This window comes from Pungitius pungitius, chromosome 5, assembly GCF_949316345.1.
Source record: "Pungitius pungitius chromosome 5, fPunPun2.1, whole genome shotgun sequence".
NCBI classification, from domain to species: domain Eukaryota; kingdom Metazoa; phylum Chordata; class Actinopteri; order Perciformes; family Gasterosteidae; genus Pungitius; species Pungitius pungitius.
Window position 1 is genome coordinate 21,632,406 of NC_084904.1, and position 19,949 is coordinate 21,652,354.

A 19,949-nucleotide genomic window follows, 5' to 3' on the forward strand; every position below is an offset into this window, starting at 1 on the left:
TGAGTTACTCAAAAGAGGAGGAATAACCTTTAAGGTTCCTTGTTGGCCCCCAACGTTTCCCCCACATTCACAACATTTCACTGTCACCTGATTCTCTTTGACACATTGAGGAGTTACTTCATACATTTCCTTTAGCCTTTAATAAACTAATTAATTACCCCTCATAGTTAAACCCAAATTGCTTGTTGAGTTAAATTCTTTCAGATCAGTCACTCATGCTTCATTCCAACAGCTTTCATTCATTTTGACTAAACAGGTTGAACACTTCTTTGATAATTGTGTGTTGTTTGTAACCCTGTTTTTGGAGCTTTGATCCCTAATTACATCGACACATATTCTGTGTGCTGGTGTTCGTTTGTAGTCTCACCTTAATAGTTTATCAATTAATAAACCCATTTATGAACTAATTTTCTTTATTTGTTCATCCTAATGTTGATGATTAATAACTGCAGCTGTTTTGTGTCTTGTTCTCTCATCAGATTCCTGTGAACTCACAATCGACACAAACACAGTAAACAGAGACCTCAAACTGTCTGACAACAACAGGAAGGTGACACTTGTGGAGGAGGTTCAGTCATATCCTGATCATCCAGACAGATTTGACTACTGGCCTCAGCTGCTGTGTAGAACTGGTCTGACTGGTCGCTGTTACTGGGAGGTCGAGTGGAGAGGAGGAGTTTATGTATCAGTGAGTTACAGAGGAATCAAGAGGAAAGGAAACAGTGATGACTCTTTGTTTGGATACAATCATCAGTCCTGGAGGCTGAGATGCTCTGATAAAGGTTACTATGTCTGTCACAATAAGACAGTAACACGCATCACCTCCTCCTCCTCCTCCTCCTCTGGTAGAGTAGCAGTGTATGTGGACTGTCCTGCTGGCTCTCTGTCCTTCTACAGAGTCTCCTCTGACACAGTGATCCACCTCCACACCTTCATCACCACATTCACTAAACCTCTTTATCCTGGGTTCTTTCTCTGGCCTGGTTCCTCAGTGTCTCTGTGTCCTCTGCAGGATGGAGAGTCTCCTCCTGGTAGAGAACCTTCCTCTCTGCAGGAGGGAGAGTCTCCTCCTGGTGGAGAACCTTCCTCTCTGCTCACCACATAGTTCAGTCTGTACATGATGTTGATGAAGGTGATGTTTTTTTCAAGAACCATTTGTAATGACAAATATAAGGGAAATATGAATGTATAATTCTTTTTGAGCAAATTTTCCAATTTTCTCTCAAAATCTGTTGAGTGAAATTAAATATAATTTCACATAATCAGGTTTGTTCTGAAAAAGAACCTTTTAAAAGCTTCAGTTAACCTCTGAAGAAAAGATTTATTGACAGATATCAGCTACTATCAGGTTTTTATTAACTATATTATAATCACTTCATGTGTTACTTTGGGTTAACAGGAATATATTTGTATCTTTCTAATGTTAAATGACTTTTATTGGAAACTGTCATTAATGTATTTAAACACCAAGTATTTAATGAGCAGTGTTCTGCTCGTCGCATCGTGTCATAAACTCTTCGTTCTTCAAAATGAAGCATTCTGGGAAAGTGAATGTGTTTCTTCAACATTAAACATGTGACGTCAGACTGATGGAACGAGGTGTTACGCCCGGCCTACGGGAGCTGGAAGTAGCATACAAGTAGTTAAGTAATCCCGTAATTAAGACAAAGACCAAGGCCGCCGCTTTCTCGATTTGGGGTATTTAATTTAGGTCAAGGTCATAGATTTCAGGGTGAGCATGGCCTAAAACAACAAACAAAACAATACGTGCAGGTCCCCCTACCTTCCCTAGGACACATAAAGAAACAAACAAAAATACAGGTGTCTTACCTAACTCCCTACCCAAAAACAGGAAAAGACATGAACAAACAAACAAAGGCTTCTCACCCCTACCGACCTCCTTGCTAAACCCCCCCACCAACCCAAAAGTCCATGAGGTGCAGCATGGCTGGGGCGAGCTGCTGGCTCCCACAGGATCCTTCTTATGCACCGACATCCAATCACCTGCAAAAGGAAAAGAGACAGAGCAGGGCAAAACATACAGCAGCCACCTCAGGCAGGGAGGGGAACTGCCACCCCCCCACTATGACGCTCTGAGTCATAACATCCCCCCACTTAAGACCAAACATTTCTTCTATTGGAAGAGATGTTTGTTCAACACCCTATCCGTGATGATGCACCCGCCACGACATTGACATCAAAGTTTATCACATTAAAGAGACTGTCTTAAGAGTAATGATCAGAGCATAAGGCGTTGATTGTGGTTTCAAATACAAGACAGAAACACAAGCAGATCATGGCCGGAATACACCGGGGGTTGCCTCCTCCCGCGGTTTGGCTCCCCCAAAGATAGCAGAGTTTGGGTTGGCGACCTGGTTCAGCGGCTCAGACACGGTCCGAGGCTTCAGCTGCAGCCGAGGCCTCTGTGCTCGCTCCTCATCAGAAGGTCCCCCTGAAGTCCGGTCTGCGGGGGGGCCTCTCTCTCAAGCGAGCCGGTCCTCCACCTCCAGGTCCTCCAGATCCGCCCCTTCCGTCTCCAGGGTGACTGTCGCTGGCGCTGCCACCGGCTCTGCGGGGCCCTCTGCCGCCCCCAAACCTGCAGTAGGCCTGGTGCCGCTCATCGTAGTTGTCAAAGTCCGCTCTTACTGCTGCTTCTGAGTCACTTTTCTGCTCCCGGGCAGCAGACAAGCAGGCAGCTAGAGTCCTATCAGTTTGTTGAGTGATAATTAGCGGACTTCTCTCTACTGCCAAACATAACTTTTTGTCCACAGTCATCTTGACACTAGGCTCCCCTCGTTTTCCAGTGCCCACATCTTTAAGTATGGGAAGATCCACCAAATCACCCAGTTTGAGAGTTGGATCGCTGGGTCCCACACAGACTGGATCAATGGGCGGCATGCAATGCGGTCTGGCGTCACAAATAGGTACACGAGCAGTAGGGTGTCCAGTTATCTCAGGACTGGTAGGGAAAACCTTATCCCCAGCTAAATCATTCCCGAGAATGAGATCAACCCCTGCGATGGGCAGCCGATCCGTCACAGCCACACGCACTGGGCCAGATACCAGGGCGGAGGAGAGGGTAACTGCATGGACTGGCACACTCAAGACACTCAATTTAATTCCCCACACCAACAAGTTGGACCCACAATAGGACTGGTCAGAGAATGGCACCACACCACTTCGAGCCACAGAATGCTGTGCCCCAGTATCCCTTAAAATTGTAATTGGAATCTGGTCCCCCTCACGGCCACTGAGGGAAAAGTAACCGTGGGAAATAAAAGGCTTAAAAGAATCATGAAATTCTCGCGATTCCTCTGTCCAAAGCTCAGACCGACTAGTGCTTGCATCGCTCTGAATTAGCCCGACTGCAGAAGGGCTTTGTCTGTCACCTTTCTCCTTTTGCTGTAATATCGGGCAGCTTGCAACAAAGTGGCCCAGTTCATGACAATAAAAGCACTCACGCCTTTCCATTGGCGCTGAAGAGTTAGTGCGCCGAAAATTTTGAGGCGACCTCTCTTTATTTACAACAGGTACCAGTGGCCCGCGCTGCCCAGAAGATGAGAAGACACTTTTGTGAGTCAAGACGAACTCATCTGCCAGGACAGCCGCCTCAGTAACGGTCATCACTCTCTGCTCATTTAAATACAAGACGATGCGCTCTGGCAGCCACTTTTTAAACTCTTCCAACAGCATCAGCTCCCGCAGCTGTGCAAACTCCGTAGCTTTACTGGATTTACACCATTTATCAAAAAGCATGCTTTTTCCACGCGCAAACTCTACGTAGGTCTGGCTCGCATCCTTTCCCCCACCTCTAAACTGTTGCCTATAGGCCTCAGGTACTAGTTCATATGCTCTTAACACTGTCGCTTTAACCAGATCATAGTCCAAACTCTGTTCCAGTGTCAGAGCATTACACACCTCCTGAGCCTTTCCCACCAATTTACACTGGAGCAGCAATGTCCAAACATCAGTCGGCCATTTTAAAGTGGATGCGATGCGTTCAAATGCAATAAAATACGAATCCACTTCAGACTCTCTGAACGGTGGTACCAGCGCTATATGCCTGCCGACATCAAAGCTATCGTGAGGAGATTGAGGTGTCTGATTTATTATAGGGGACCGGGGCGGGCCACCGGGCTGGCGTTCCAGCTCTAAGGCTCTGACTTTAAGGTGCATAGCTTCCACCTCCAACTCCCTAACGCGGAGTGCCAGCTGGAGTGCCTCCATTGACATCACCGGCGTAGCTTGAATATCCACTTTCTTTAGCCCCTCTACAGTAAACAGTCCCCTCTCGCCTAGCTTATCGGTCACCAATTGTCTCAGTTCCTCTCGGTTTATGTTCACAGGCATTTCTATGTCAAAAGAGTTTGCAATGAGCACCAAATCCACCTTCCTACATTTGCTTAACTGCTGAAGTGTAGGATCAGCTACAAACTTGTCCAAATCAAACTCCATTTTTCACCCACACAACCAGCAATGCAGGACGAAAGAAAATCCCGGACGAGCCCCCAATTATGTTACGCCCGGCCTAGGGGAGCCGGAAGTAGCATACAAGTAGTTAAGTAATCCCGTAATTAAGACAAAGACCAAGGCCGCCGCTTTCTCGATTTGGGGTATTTAATTTAGGTCAAGGTCATGGATTTCAGGGTGAGCATGGCCTAAAACAACAAACAAAACAATACGTGCAGGTCCCCCTACCTTCCCTAGGACACATAAAGAAACAAACAAAAATACAGGTGTCTTACCTAACTCCCTACCCGAAAACAGGAAAAGACATGAACAAACAAACAAAGGCTTCTCACCCCTACCGACCACCTTGCTAAACCCCCCCACCAACCCAAAAGTCCATGAGGTGCAGCATGGCTGGGGCGAGCTGCTGGCTCCCACAGGATCCTTCTTATGCACCGACATCCAATCACCTGCAAAAGGAAAAGAGACAGAGCAGGGCAAAACATACAGCAGCCACCTCAGGCAGGGAGGGGAACTGCCCCCCCCCACTATGACGCTCTGAGTCATAACAGACAGATTTAATGACAGATATCAGCTACTATCAGGTTTTTATTAACTATATTATAATCACTTCATGTGTTACTTTGGGTTAACAGGAATATATTTGTATCTTTCTAATGTTAATAAATTACTTTTATTGGAAACTGTGTCATTAATGTATTTAAACACCAAGTATTTAATGAGCAGTGTTCTGCTCGTGACATCGTGTCATGAACTCTTCTTTCTTCAAAGTGAAGCATTCTGGGAAAGTGAATGTGTTTCTTCAACATTAAACATGTGACGTCAGACTGATGGAACGAGGCCTCAGTGGGATTCGATCCCACGGAATCAAAGTGCTTTCTATTGTCATGTTTGAAGATCCAAACAAACATCACATTCATACAAAGAATGTGGGAGCAAATGTTTAATTTCCAAAGTGATGACCTTCACACAATATTAAAGAAACATTTGTATACAAAGAGCGTTTGTTCATCTGCAAACCCTAGGTTTTGCAGATGAACAAACGCTCTTTGTACCCTTAACAAAGTATTTAAGTAGATATTTTCATTTCAATGCATAAATATTCAGTGCTAGAAATTCAATCACCTTTTTCTTTCAAAATCCGATGACACAGATTTACTTCCATAGTCGACTCCCCCATTTCCCAGAATCCAGTTCAAAGAATCGTTTTCCAAACCTTTATTTTGGCCGTCAGACGGATTCAATGTCTTTCTCTCTGAGTTTGAATAATCCATATTCCTCATTTCTTTTATTCTGTTGAGCTGTACCCACTGATGAGGAAATATCATTATATTTGTTCTCTGCACCAATCACACACGCCATTTAAGCCACTCATATTTACATGTTTTTGAGTTGATTTCTTAACAAAGTGGACGAATTCACTCACCTTCACATTGTTGTTGTTGCTTTTGTGTCTTCTGAAAGCTGAAGAATGATTTAAGCCACCGTGGATAAGTTCCTCCAAATGCGTTATTAATCAAATAAGGTCTCTCCAAAGTGGTGAATGGAGGCTGTGGTAGTAAATCTGCAGATAGATATCAGTATACGTCACATACACACAGATACATGTGTCTCTATGTGTGTGGGGTCTCCAGTGAGATCAGCAGCTGTGTTCTGCTGCCACCTCCTGGTGGAAACCTCCAGTTTGAGTTCCTCCGTTAATGTGAAGGTCACACTGAATGAAGCATGAACCCATCACCATATGAACCTTCTCTCTCTCTCTGCAGGGTGCCCAGCTCCTCACAGCGGCCAAAGGACCGTGGAATCTCAAGGTAACACAGAAAAGGGGCGTTTGTTTTGTTCACTTGGAGCCGGTCCGTGGCGTTGACCTGCGACTAGCGCCCAGCCTTTAGGGTCGTCCTCACGCACAGGAAGTCTCAGCACCACGGACAGCGCCACAAAGACAAAGGTTATTGATTCCAGCAAAGACCTCGTTCAGATTAAAGATCAATGACATTTTGAAAGTGGGCCACATGCCGAACAGTGCATCATCATGGACGCGTGTCCTGTCCTTTGTCCCTTCACTGAGACATATGGACAGTACTTTGCCAGGACATATCTGTCTCTCATCAGCGTCCATCTGCAGACTTCACTGCACAAAGAGTCAAAGACTCTCATGAGACATTTCAACCTGCCATAGTAGCAAAGTACATTATTCAAAAAGGTGCTTTAGTTTAATATACTATTTAGTAAAATATTCAGACCACCGCTGGTTAAAATAAGATGAAGAAGAACTCAAGACTGAAGATGAAGAGACTGACCACGTGATTGTAAAGTTGTTGATGAAATGCTCATCAGAGATGTGAAGCTCTCTTGTGCCTCTAGAGGGAGACATCACGATGTTTCATCACACTGAAGCTCTTCTCCATTTTAAACCTGTCCTCCTGTGACTGCCCACAATGTGACGTCATTTAAGGAAACGGGGGTCCATGTGTGCAGCTCCGGTCCTCGTGCTTCTCCACCAGTCTTATTCCACCATGTTACATCGTCTCTCCTAATGATGTCTCCTCGACACAGATTCTCATATATATATATTTAAAAATATATATACCAACTAGTTATAATGAAGGAGACACTTCCACATGCAGCTCGGTTAATGTGATCGATGGAGAGATGGTGATCATTTAAAGATGAATTTAATAATATGTTGTCAGAAAAAATAAACAACATGATAATTATACACAACTATAATAAAGAAATCAAAAGAACAAGAGAAATAAAAACATAATGTAAATATATATATTTTTCTTGACTTTCCTGCAGCTTGTTTTCTCAGTGCTGGTGTTTTTCCTCCTTGGGGGGTTGATGGAGGAATTACAGTTTGTGTTCTACATTCAGTCACATTTTACTGTACGCAAGCAAGCTTCTTTATGGCTGTTCTTACCCACAATCCTTTGCACAGCAGATATCTGATCAAGAAGTTCAAGGTCCCATGTATACCGCCTTTGAATCATGCATGTAACAACATGCAGTTTGTCATGAAGGTAAATTAATTAACGCTGAGCTTCACCTTCCTTTTACTTTAAACGTACTGACATCTTTTACCAGAGGTGGGAACAAGTCATTGTTATGCAAGTCACATGTAAGTCTCAAATCGTTGCCCTCGAGTCCCGAGTGAAGTTGAGTCAAAGACCAGGTAAGTCCAAAGCCAAGTCACAAGTCAAGGCCAACAAGTCTCAAGTTGTGTCCAAAGTGTTACCATTTAAATACCGAGATAATTCAAGTCCTTTTATTATAGTGGGGACGGGGAACCCTGGGTGATGGTGCGCTGCCTCACAGACCTAGACTACTAAGGGAAGGGTAATGGTGGATCGACTGTGACTGTGTTATAGTACTGTAACGCTCACCCCAATGCTGCAGCGTAAATAAGGAGGCGATGACTGGCTTGCAACTCCGCTGCATTTATTTTTATAAAACAACTCAACTTCGGTCACTGTTGGCCGTCACCACGCCTAACGAACACTTCCGCATACACGGCCCCCCAAAACTCGGGTTGTCTCGCGTAACTACAGCGTGAACACATGCAACATCTGCATAACTGATTAACTAATAACATTAACTCAGCTCATTACACTACTTTAAAACGGACGTTGACATAATGTTGGCGAGGATTTCCATCGGAGTCTGAATCCGGGTTCAAAAATCCCGATTTTTGTAACCATGAACGAGCTGTCTCGTTGATACGGTCAAATGGACTGCAGTGATTGGATGTCGTGCAGACAGCGCTCTCTGCATACAGGTGGCGCACATTTTTTTGACAGATGCAGATAAACAGAGCGGCGCGGCCGTGTGAAAATGTTTACCCCCAGTTTTCATGGGAAGTAGCAAGTCTTCTCGAGTCAAAAGGCTCGAGTCCAAGTCAAGTCACGAGTCATCGGTATTCAAGTCCAAGTCGAGTTGCAAGTCTTTGTACGTTTTGTCAGTCGAGTCTCAAGTCATCAAATTCATGACTCGAGTCTGACTCGAGTCCAAGTCACATGACTCGAGTCCACACCTCTGTCTTTTACCATTTAAAACTCCAGAAAATTATCAATATTTAAAGGTTCCCAAATCTTTGTGCTTGTTCATTGATTACGTAGATGGTAAAATAAATACAATTTTAAAAAACTCACTCTCTTAAACATCCGGGTTATATAAAGAGCTCAAAGGCTGATTTTATGTTATGGACGTAGCTGACAGCGTATCTCGTTGGACTTTGGACCAAATTTTCTTACTAAATGTTAGATCCCTTCACAATAAGTCTTTTATCTGCCAGGATTTTATCTTGACAAATCAGTTGGACTTTTTTTATTACTTAATCTTGGACTAGCCCAGAGAATTGCACACTCTTACTTAATAATGTTATATATTATCATAAAAATATTTGTAGTCATTCCCTGGTCTCGCTTGGCAGTATTTCCTCATTTGAATATCTGAGTTTTATTCTTAAGAACATGCAGCCCATTCTATGCGTAATAATCTATAGACCTCCAAATCCTAATTCTGGTTTTATTCAGGAATCATCAGATTATGGTTGATTATGATAAAGTTCTTATTCTTGGTGATTTCAACATCCACGTTTGCTGCCCCACTTCCTTGCTTCTTTCAGAGTTCAACAAACTTCTAGATTCTTTTAATATCACCCAATTCGTGGATCACCCGAGCCACAACAAGGGACACACCTTAGACCTTGTGCTCTGACAAGGGTTTTGTGTGTAAAACGTGACTCTAACTGCTCTCTCTATTCATCGCTTCTGTTACTGATTCACAGTGTAGTTCTAATTACAAACTTGGACTCTGTAGAAGTTCCTGTACAAACATTTTGGATTCCACAGCTCCGTTAGCAGCAAGAAGTGGTCTCAATCTTCCCTGCCATGCCTTACTGAAGATGTGAGGAAATTAAAACAAAAACGCAGAAAGGCTGAACGGTTTTGGAAAAAAGTCTAAATAAGTGAGTCTTTTGTTTCCTTAAAACAACTAATGTTTTTGAGTCAGAAAACAATCAAAGAAGCAAAGGAACACTTATTTCTCAGATCTGATCACTAAACATGCTCACAGTACCAGAATCCTAAAACAATACATTCTGTACTCTTCCCCCAAAGAACCAAACTGCAGATTCAACTTCAAAGAGGTGTGAGGAATTTTTAAATTACTTCCAAAATAAAGTCCTGGAGATTTGGCTCCATTTCAATAGTGAACTTGTTGAGCCTGATGATGACTCAAACATACCTTCTTCACTATCCCACTTCAGTGGATTCTCTTCATTAGACTTAAATCTCACTGTTGCACTTTCTAAATCATCCACCTGTCCTTCAGACTGTATTCACACTTGGTCTTTTTAAAAGCTGTATTTCAGACGGTTGGTCCTCACATTTTATCCATTATTAACTGCTCCCTTTCAACAGGTATTTTTCCTTCAAATTTTAAACATGCTACTGTTTGCCCCCTTTTAAAGAAACCCACTTCAGATCCCTCAGTTTTGTCTAATTTTACACTCATTTCCAAGCTGCCATTTCTATCAAAGATCTTAGAAAAGATTTTCTCCAATCAATTGATTGTATTTATGAATAACAATGACATTTTTGATACATTTCAGGGCTACTAAACTGCAAATTGAGACAGGCAAACTCAGTGTCCTCTTTTAAATCTCTCCTAAAAACTCACTTTTACCAGCTGACTTATTTATATATTTGACGGATTTTATCCTATTTATTATAAACTGATTGTTTGTATTTTGTAAAACTCTTATGTGTTGTTTGTTAAGCACTTTGTAGCATTGTTTTGAAAGGTGCTGTAGAAATAAAAGTTATTATTATAATATGTTGATGGCATTAGAAGCTCTAGGTCTACCCTGTTGTTCAAGTGGGGAGACAGACCATAATAACTTTCCATTCTTGAAAGGTAGAGTGTTTGCTTGGTGTTGAGGGCCAACAAGAGGGTCGACACTGAGGGTCTCACTCTCATCAGAGGAGGAGGCCTCATCATCAGGTTTCTCCTCAACGTCATCCTCTGACTCAGACACATTCTCCTCTACGTCACTTTCATGGTGGAATGTCATGCAGGTGAATCACCAGTGTTGAGCCTCTAAAAGAGAATTCATCCATCACCTGCACTGTTTAGGGTCTCTGGAGGCTGTGGCCTGTCCCAGCATGCATTGGGGGATGGGGACACGGACCGGACAGGTAGCTAGTCTCCCACAGGGCGAGTCCACTCCAGCAGACACATGCTGGTGCTTTGTAACGCCCTGTGATGGTGACCATTAACACGTCATATTTATTTCTCTTTCACTGTTTAAACTCTTGTTGCACTTTCCATTTCACTGCTTCAATCTGGTCAAAGTCCTGCTGTGGGACTAATAAAGGATTATCTTATTGCACTTATCTTATCTTACCCTCCAGAGGAGGAGCAGCAGGAGACAAAGTATAAATCAATGATGCCAGCGACGGGTCCTTGAATCAACTCAGAATGCACCTCAATACTCAATATTTTTATTATGAAACAGACAAATAACCTCCAGTCTGGACTATTTGGAACTTAAACCTCTGATTGTGAGCTCTCTAAACAGCATAAAACTTTGGAAAATGTGTTTAATGTTCTCAATCCAACAAAATAATATAACATCAGTCCAGGTAACTCACACAGTTATACAAGAATTAAAAGAATTTGTGCTGTGGAATCTGCAGCATCAAATCTGTATTAGTATTAACATAGTAAATAATGTCACTAGTTTGGTATTATATTCAGGTAAAACATTTCTACAGCACTTATAAACTATTGTAAAATCTTCCATCTCTTTGTTTCGCATGAGGACATTGTTTTGATAAACAACAACATTGTTTTGAGGGGGGGGGGGGCAGAACAATAGTAGTGTTAACCAAACAGAACAACAGCTCTGCACAAAACGAGTCGATTTGAAGAAACTAGGAGCCTCTCATCTGTGAGAAGGAGGGAACCATCACAACCATTCCTCACATTGTTGGTCATCACCTCACTGGATGACCTTTACTGGTTGGAGTGACCTTGGTTTGCTTTGGAATGAAATTAAATGTGTCTGTAATGCGTCTGCAGGCACTGCCTTCATGGTCCATCGGCCTATTGGGCCGCCATGTACAAGATGATTCACAAAATAAATAAATAACGGGGCCCCACCCTAAAAAGGGAGTAATAACCAAACTATAAATCAAGTCTCATAATATAAATGCACTCATTAAGAGCGAGGAACTGAAGATTTGAGTTCATACACTGGCTATGTTTCCACCACCATCATCACAGTACACGTATGCACAAAGAAACCAGAGAAAACTGCTCCTAAAAGTATCACAGGGTTCATTAACTTCCATCAAAACCAGACTGAAATCAACAAAGCTATTATTTAGAAAACAAATAAAACAGTGAACCTTGCATAAAGTGATTTTGAAAAGGCTATTGTTATTTATTTGGTGTTCAGGGTCAAGGGAGCCTGTTTGAGGCAGAGGTGACATTCATGGCTCAGCTTCCTGGTCCTACTAAACAGGAGCTACATCAGTTCCTTGGATTAGTGACTCACTATTGAGGGGTTTTCCAAAACGATCTTTGACAGGACCACTGCAGGGACAACCACCACCAACTACCACATCAAAGGGACCACACATTTGAGAGAGGTTCACCATTTAAAGATGGATTTTTTGTGTGTGTGCATATGATTCCAAAAACAATTATGATAAAATAAAATGAGGGGAACGCAGAAATGCAGAAATATGTGTTTGCATATCTGATTTCATACAATAATCCAGAGGATTAAAGAAAAATTATGATAGTAATAATAATACAAAACAAAAATAAAAAAATAGCAAAATAAATGTACAAAAAACATCAATCAAGTGAAAATAATAATTTGTATTTTTCTTGACCTTTCGGCAGCTTGTTGTCACATTAATTGTTTTTTCTCCTCCTTTGGGGGTTGATGGAGGAATTACAGTTTGTGTTCTACATTCAGTCACATTTTACTATAAGAGAACAGGCTTCTTCGTGGCTGTTCTTACCCACAATCCTTTGCACAGCAGATATCTGATCCGGAGGGTTCAAGGTCCCATGAATACCGCCTTTGAATCCTGCTTGTAACAACAAGTCCTTTATGTTGAAGGTAAATGATTGACATCGCAGCGTGACACTGGTTTGTGGGTAAGTTGTTCCTCCCCAACAAGTGGAGTGAAGAGTAAAAACACTCTCAGGTCACTTCACTCCGTCTGATGGAAGCTGGAGTGAAGCACCAAGCTCCTTTTCTACAGACCTGCTGAGGACAGAAGAGAGCTGCTCACTGAGGAAGTTCATGTCTACAAGATCAGTAAGTGCAGCTGTGATTGGATGAATGACATCATTGATGGTTGTGAACGTGTGATTGTTCAAAGATGCTTTTAAAAACCTCTCGTGGGAAACAGGATCTTTGCTGGCCGGAGTTCAGTAAAGTAATCAAGATATTCACAGATTCAGATTCACGGTTCAAAAGCTCGTCAACGAAACAACGTTAAAACACGAACGACACCTCTCTGTAACCATGGAGACAACCAACTACAACAATTATTAACCAGAACTTTACCAAAACGACGCTCAGCGAAGTGGACGGATCACTTTGGTCTCCATGTGCACAGGGACCGTCTGTCAAGAACAATGCGTAGAAACAATATTACAGAAATATTCATCACCTTCTGTGTTATAAATGGAAGTACAACCAAAATGTTTTTATTAGGGCTGTCAAAAATAGCGCGTTAACGGCGTTAATTAGCTGTTTGTTGTTAATTACGTCAATTTTTTTGACGCATTTCACGCATGCGCAGTGTGACAAATTATTCAGGTCCGGAAAGAACCTCTTCTTCTAGGGAATGCACTTCATCCTATACAACACATTACTGCCACCTGCAGGCATATGTCAGGCCGTCAGGTTCAGCAAGTTGTTTGCGCCAGAGACCCGCTCCTCCCCCCCCCCCCCCCCCCCCCCCCCCCCCCGTTCTCGCGCAGCAGAACAGAGAAGAAGAAAAGCTCCGCCCAGCAGAGCAAGAGCAGCGCTGTTCTGAAACATGCGGAGGAAGAGAAACCAATGCGATCTAAATCCTCCCAGGTATGGGAATATTTCACACTGAAATGGGGGTGGTAGCGGATTTCTTTGCAGCGCCAGTCGTTCTAATCGCCGCGCTCGACTTCAAGGTGTAACCTTTATTATTGTTCGGTCTGAAACGGCGCGCCCAGTGACGGGTGGTGCAGCAATATTGTTGTTCGGGTGGAAATCGGGAGAAAGGTCGGTCCGGGAGATTTTCGGGGGGGGCTTTGAAACATCGGGAGGGTTGACATGTCTGGTCATGTCTGGTCATCGCAGGAGCACAAACTCGCAGCAGAGTGGGATAAACTGCAGAGGCTCGAGACCCTTCTAGAGCCATGCAGGGAAATCAGTCTGTAACTTATCAAATAACATTGATTTGATTATTTTCTGGAATGAATTAAAAAATCAAATATCAATAACATATATTTATGTAAAAATTAATAATTATGATAATAATAATGATAATTATGTATCTGTGTCCTGTTATTTATCTTTAGTATGCATTTCAGAAAGAAAAAATGGTTAGGATTCAGGTGTGATTAATCATGATTAATCCACTGAAAATTCTGATTAATTTGATTAAAATTTTTAATCATTTGACACCCCTAGTTTTTATATATAAGTGGGCTCATTAGTGTTGTACTGCAGTAGTTATTTTGATGAAATGTAACCATTATTTAGTAGCTTCACTCGTATAAAGTGTAGCAGGACCAAAGTTATGGCTTACATCCATGGGCGTGTTCTTGTTGTTCCTATTGAGTAATTATTAATAATACTATTCAATATTTATGGGAAGTAATATTGATAAAGTTGGCTTTTGTATTATTTTCATTAATTTAATTGTAATGCAATGTAGTGTCTTTACATTTAGTTTCACAACCACAACCATTGAATTCTATTTAGTTTCCAGAAACCAGAATATTGGTTAAGGACTACTTTCATGAATTAATATACGCACAAGATCTTCTAATAACTAAATGATTCTTATTAAAATATTTGACGTAGCTGTCATTAGTTAAAGTCTGCTGGTATCATTGGTTTGGTCAAACTAGTGCTATTAAACCTACACTCAGCAGCCTCTGCTGTGATGTCCTTAATAGAGCAGCAACCAGGAGGCTCATGTGACTCTGGAGGAGCTGCAGAGATCCACAGCTGAGGGGGACAATCTGTCCACAGGACAACTAGTAGAGTGTCCACCACAAATCTGTCCTTTATGGAGGAGTGGAAAGAACCATAGGAAATCCTGTTTGGAGTTTAACACAAACATGTGGAAGAAGGTGCTCTGGTCACATGAGACCAAAATGGAACTTTTTGGTTTAAATGCAAAACGCTGTGTGGTGGAAACCCAACACTTCCCATCACCCTCAGCTCACCATCCCAACAGGGAAACATATGGAACTTCACACTCTATATGGGACCTTTTCCCAATTAGATGTAAGATAAATATAACAAATACTGACAATGTAACATCAATCAGGCATTTGAGTCCATCTTGAAATATTGTGGCAAAATGATTGACAGCTCAGTCGAGCAGTACAGTAACATCTGGTTAAAGCACATTCCATCTCTGCAGCCTCCTGGTCCTGAGCACTTTGTTGGTGCCAAAGTGTGACGCTGGTGTCAGTGAGTCCACCTCTTGTTGGTTCCACTCTGCAGCAACTGATGCATCGGCTTCTCTGTGGATACTCAGAGAATAAGAAATGAATCTAACAATGGTTTGCTCCTGGAAGTAAAATTGTTCTAAATCTGTGATCTGAACTCTGTGACATCAAGAAGCACCACTAAAATGTGGCTTTGAGGTGGAACTAAAATAATGATTTAAGGCTTACTATTTTCATAATAGTGACAAATCCTAAGGGCAATAAAACTAAAGTAATGTAAAGAAATGAAATCACTCCCCATTTAACCTCTTCTGTTTAACCATTCATTTTAGGATCAAAGTGTGAGAAATAATGATGTAGGTTAATTATTCTTAATGTTTGAATGAATTAATTGGGTTCTGATTGGAGTCTGCTAGGGTCGCTATTGAATTAAATTAAATGTGTCTGTTCGTAAGCAGGGATTGCTAATTAGCATTAGCATTAGTTTTCCATCAGCTCCCGCGCTCGATTTATGGCAGTAAATCTGTATCATCAGGTTTTGAAAGAAAAAAGGTGATTGAATTTCTAGCACTCAATATTTACGCATAAAAATAATGTATCTGAATGTTTTTTAACGTAAAAAAAAACTGCAAAAAATTCAACCACAACATCCGGGACCTCAAGGAAGAGCAATAGATTCTAGATTCAAGATCAGGAGCATGCGTCAAGCTAAAGGAGCGTGCACCCAAAACACATTCGGCTTCGGATTGTAGCCATGTCCAATAATAACGGGGCTTTAATTCTTCTTTATGCCATCAGTGTGGTTTGTGTCTAAGATTCAGTAACAGACAGCTGACATTTGTACATTAACAGACTGTGTTGGACATGAACTAAGCGGAAGTTAAACGAGAGCGTACAGCCGCTCACAAAACGCCTCTTCTTCTAGTTTTGAATTCATTTAATGATGCTGAGATCCTTCGACAAGCTGTTAGGAGTGATTGGCGGAGTTTTGAATCCAGGAACGCGCTTGAAGAGGCACATGAGCAGAGTCTTACATAAAGGGATGTACGTCTTAATGCGAGGCTTTAAGGATCTCAAAGGGATCCTGTTTTTGCTCATAAAGTCTGAAACGAGAACCCATTTTTCAGTGACGGTGTTTTGTGCCTACTGGTTTATGAACCTACTGGATTATGAACCTACTGGTTTTTGAACTACTGGTTTTTGAACTACTGGTTTGGCTACGCGTGCGTGTTTGTTTTCCCCCGACAGGCAGGTGTTGTCTGCCTCCGTCACTTGAGTCGTTACACATTTGAAAAAACATATTGCTGAAAATGTTCAAAATGCATCCCATATCCATTGCAGCGATTACGATTGTATAAGTGAGCACTACGTCACTGCCACGTATGAAGAAATACATAAAAGAAGATTCATTAAAAGTTCGCCACAACCGGGATTCGAACCGTGTCCAGCAAAATAACATTATGATGTAGGGCAGCTGTGCTACACCATCAGCCAACCAAACAAGTAGGATGATCTGCCGATTTGTGTAGTTATCAATAAATTATATATTGTAAGAAAACGTTTTGGTTCAGGGTGAACATTATATGTTCTTTTATGTATTTCTTCATACGTTGCCACACTGATGGCATAAAGAAGAGTTAAAGCCCCGTTATTATGGGACATGGCTACAATCCGGTCTCCATGCTGCCGACATGCCGAATTTGTATTGGGTGCTCGCTCATTTTGCTTGACGCACGCTCCTGATCTTGAATCTAGGATCGATTGCTCTTCCTTGAGACACGGATGTTGTGGGTGAATTTTTAGCAGTTGAATAATTTGGGGTTGAAAAACATTCAGATACATACTTTCAATGCATAAATATTCAGTGCTAGAAATTCTTCCATATCGACTGCGCATGCGTGACCTGGCGTGATTTTTTTTTTCAATGTAAGGTGATCTACTGCCACTTTGATTGGTCGATCGTGATCGGTTTGATCGATGACACTGTGATGAAGAAGAGGAGTTCAGTCAAGAGAAAGCTTTCCCATGTTACCATAGTAACCACAGTGTCTCCTATCAGGACATCTAAATATCATCTTACTGGTCTGTGTTTTACTGACTTCTGGACTCTGAAGGAGATCAAGAGGAGAAACAGCACAGCTCCATCTGCTGCATTTATAAGCTGAGCATTTAAAATGACGTCTCCTGACATGTTAACAAGGTTTAAAGACGTAAAAAGAAAGTTTGTCTTTCTTCAGAAGTCTAAACTTTAACAGACGACAACAACACAAAGTCTCCCATGAGGGTTTTAGTGTTGAGGTGAATGAGATCTTTGTGTTTGTACTGATGAACATAAATATAATGAGAGCTCTCCCAGCAGGTTGGTGTGAGGGTGTGAAGGTGTGGACTCTGCTATGAATCAGAGTTGCCTAGCAACCTGACTTGATCCTGAACCGGGACCTGAACCGAGCTGTGTGTCCATGGAGCGGAACGAGTCTTTGGAGGATGTTATAAACTACAAAGATGTCCGTCCCTCTGTTGATGCAAGGTGAGGGTCTCAGGCTGATGATGAGGTGTTTCTATCAGACTCCACGTCCCAACGTCTTTGATTCACTGACTCTGGTTCTACGTGTGCAACCAGAATCCATCAGAGACCTGGACCTGAATATGGACCTGATCCTGAACCTGGTCCTGGATCTGGACCTGAACCCAGCTGTGTGTCTTTGAAGAGTAACTGGTCTATGGAGCGTCCTATAGTCTTCAAAGATGGTTGTCCCTCTGTTGATGCAAGGTGAGGGTCTCAGGCTGATGATGAGGTGATTCTACCAGACTCTCTGGTGGAGGTTCTGGGTTTCTTGCTCCAGGGCCCTTCAGCAGTGTCAGTGAGGGAGGGAGAGCTCCATGGAGGGTTTGGTGAGACCTGTTGGGACTAAACCAAACTGACTGGTGAAAGAAAAAGAAAAGTGAACTGAAAGACTGAGCTGTTGCTTCTGAGTGGGACCAGCGGGACCAGTAGACCTAGACCACTACACGGAGTCATGTGGTCCACATTTAGACATCAATTAATGGACCTTTACCTTGTTTTGGTCTCTGTGAGGTCAATGTGAGCTGATGCTTCATGATTAAATGATTATGTAATCTCAGTGTTTCTTTCAGTTCACATCAGCAGAGAGGAAAGTCTCCTGAACCCAGCTGTGTGTCCATGAAGAGTGATCAGTCTAAAGGTCATCCTTTAAACTTCAAAGATGGACGCCATTCTTATGACCCAAAGTAAGTTCTCAAACAGATGAAACAGATGAAGAATTGTTCTGATTGTTAGATATGAATTACAGAAATGTTCGTGCATTGTTTAAAGTGTTGTTTTAATGACGATGATAAATCATAACATAACTCATTACCTATATCTAACTGGGGGGCATTGCAAAAAACCAGGATAAGGGATTAAGTCAGGATATCCAGGTTATCATGGAGGAATTTAGCTTGGACTTGGTTGCACAAAAGCAGGTTGAATTAAACCCGGCCAAGAACCATGGCGATTTACTCTTTGAAGCTAGTCTGCTCCAGACAAGACTAAGATTAATCCTACTATAAACCGCACGGGATTATAAGGCGCACCTTGAATGAATCGCCTATTTTAGAACTATTTTTCTATACAGGGCGCACCGGATTCTAAGGCGCATAGAATACAAGATACTGCAGTAAAACGTTTGACTGGGGCTGCGTTATGCATCCACTAGATCGGGCTGTGCTAAATCAAACTTTATTAAGCGTTCTGAGAACTCTTCACTCCCATGGTAACGTTGTTCAAACCTTAATGTGGATATTAACAATATCTCTGAACCTCCAACTTTCGTTCTTGATTAATGAAAACATTCTTGGCAAATGCTTTCTTGCACCGAGAGGCAGCGCTGGAACAGACGGTGGAGCCTCGGACCGTCAGCTCGATCCCGAGATCCAACTACGAGCTTTTTAACTACAGCAGCTTTAATATACGCTGTTGGAGCTGGAATTACCGCGGCTGCTGGCACCAGACTTTCCCTCCAATGGATCCTCGTTAACCAGTATGGATCAACCAATTGATCCATACTGGTGAGTATCAGTGAGGTGTGAACATTTGTAAACGTGATGAGGGCGATATATAAAGCCCAAATCACCAGTGTTTCATCCTGCACCTTGATGTCCATTTCTGAAGCACGTGTTGGATGAAGAAGCTCTTATATGGAGACGTGCTCTCAGACGTAAGAGGGTGGTTGTGGACAGATCAGACAGCACAAAGCTCTCACCCTCCCACAGAAGCTCTGTATGGCGCATTTTGCAAATAAATGCACTTTTTTGCCATACTGTCAGAAGTGTGTGTTTGGCACTGAAGTCCTTAGCACACATCTTTATTACCTTCCCTGGGCACAGAATGTGTCACATCAAAGAGGATTTCCACATATGCGTATAAATGGGTGATTGGGTTTGATGATCCGTACTGGAAAATGAAGAGGTCTGTTTCTGCAGGTGGATCAGAGTCAGTAGCTGATCCACCCTGAATCCTTTCCATCAAAGGATTTCATTGGTTTAAAACAACTGCTAAAATCCGTTTAGAAAAAACATGTTACCAGCCTGCGAAATGTTTCTATATTTAAGTTGACCTGTTTCCAGGATCTTTTCCAGTCTTGTTTGTTTTGTGCACTTTATTTTAGAAAGATTGTCAAGTGGCGCTTTATCACTTATCCTGGATTTCTTTATTCTACTTTTGTGAAAAATACCCCATGTTCTGTATGTATTTAAGTGTGAGTCATAAACTGTAAACATTCTCAGAT

At 42.1% G+C, this 19,949-nt stretch overlaps 1 protein-coding gene across 2 annotated transcripts in view; it reads left to right on the plus strand.

The window, feature by feature from the left end:
* LOC119224816 (NACHT, LRR and PYD domains-containing protein 12-like) overlaps positions 1-19,949 on the plus strand; it is a 108,448-nt gene that overhangs the window by 8,789 nt on the left and 79,710 nt on the right. Inside the window, exon 9 of one of the 2 annotated variants that reach the window (XM_062562539.1) lies at positions 480-1,412. The exons of the other annotated variant lie outside the window; for it this stretch is intronic. Coding sequence (XP_062418523.1) covers positions 480-1,105 — 626 coding nt within the window. The 3' untranslated portion in view covers positions 1,106-1,412. Of the gene's footprint in view, positions 1-479; positions 1,413-19,949 lie in introns of those variants that run through there. 2 annotated transcript variants of the gene reach the window in all.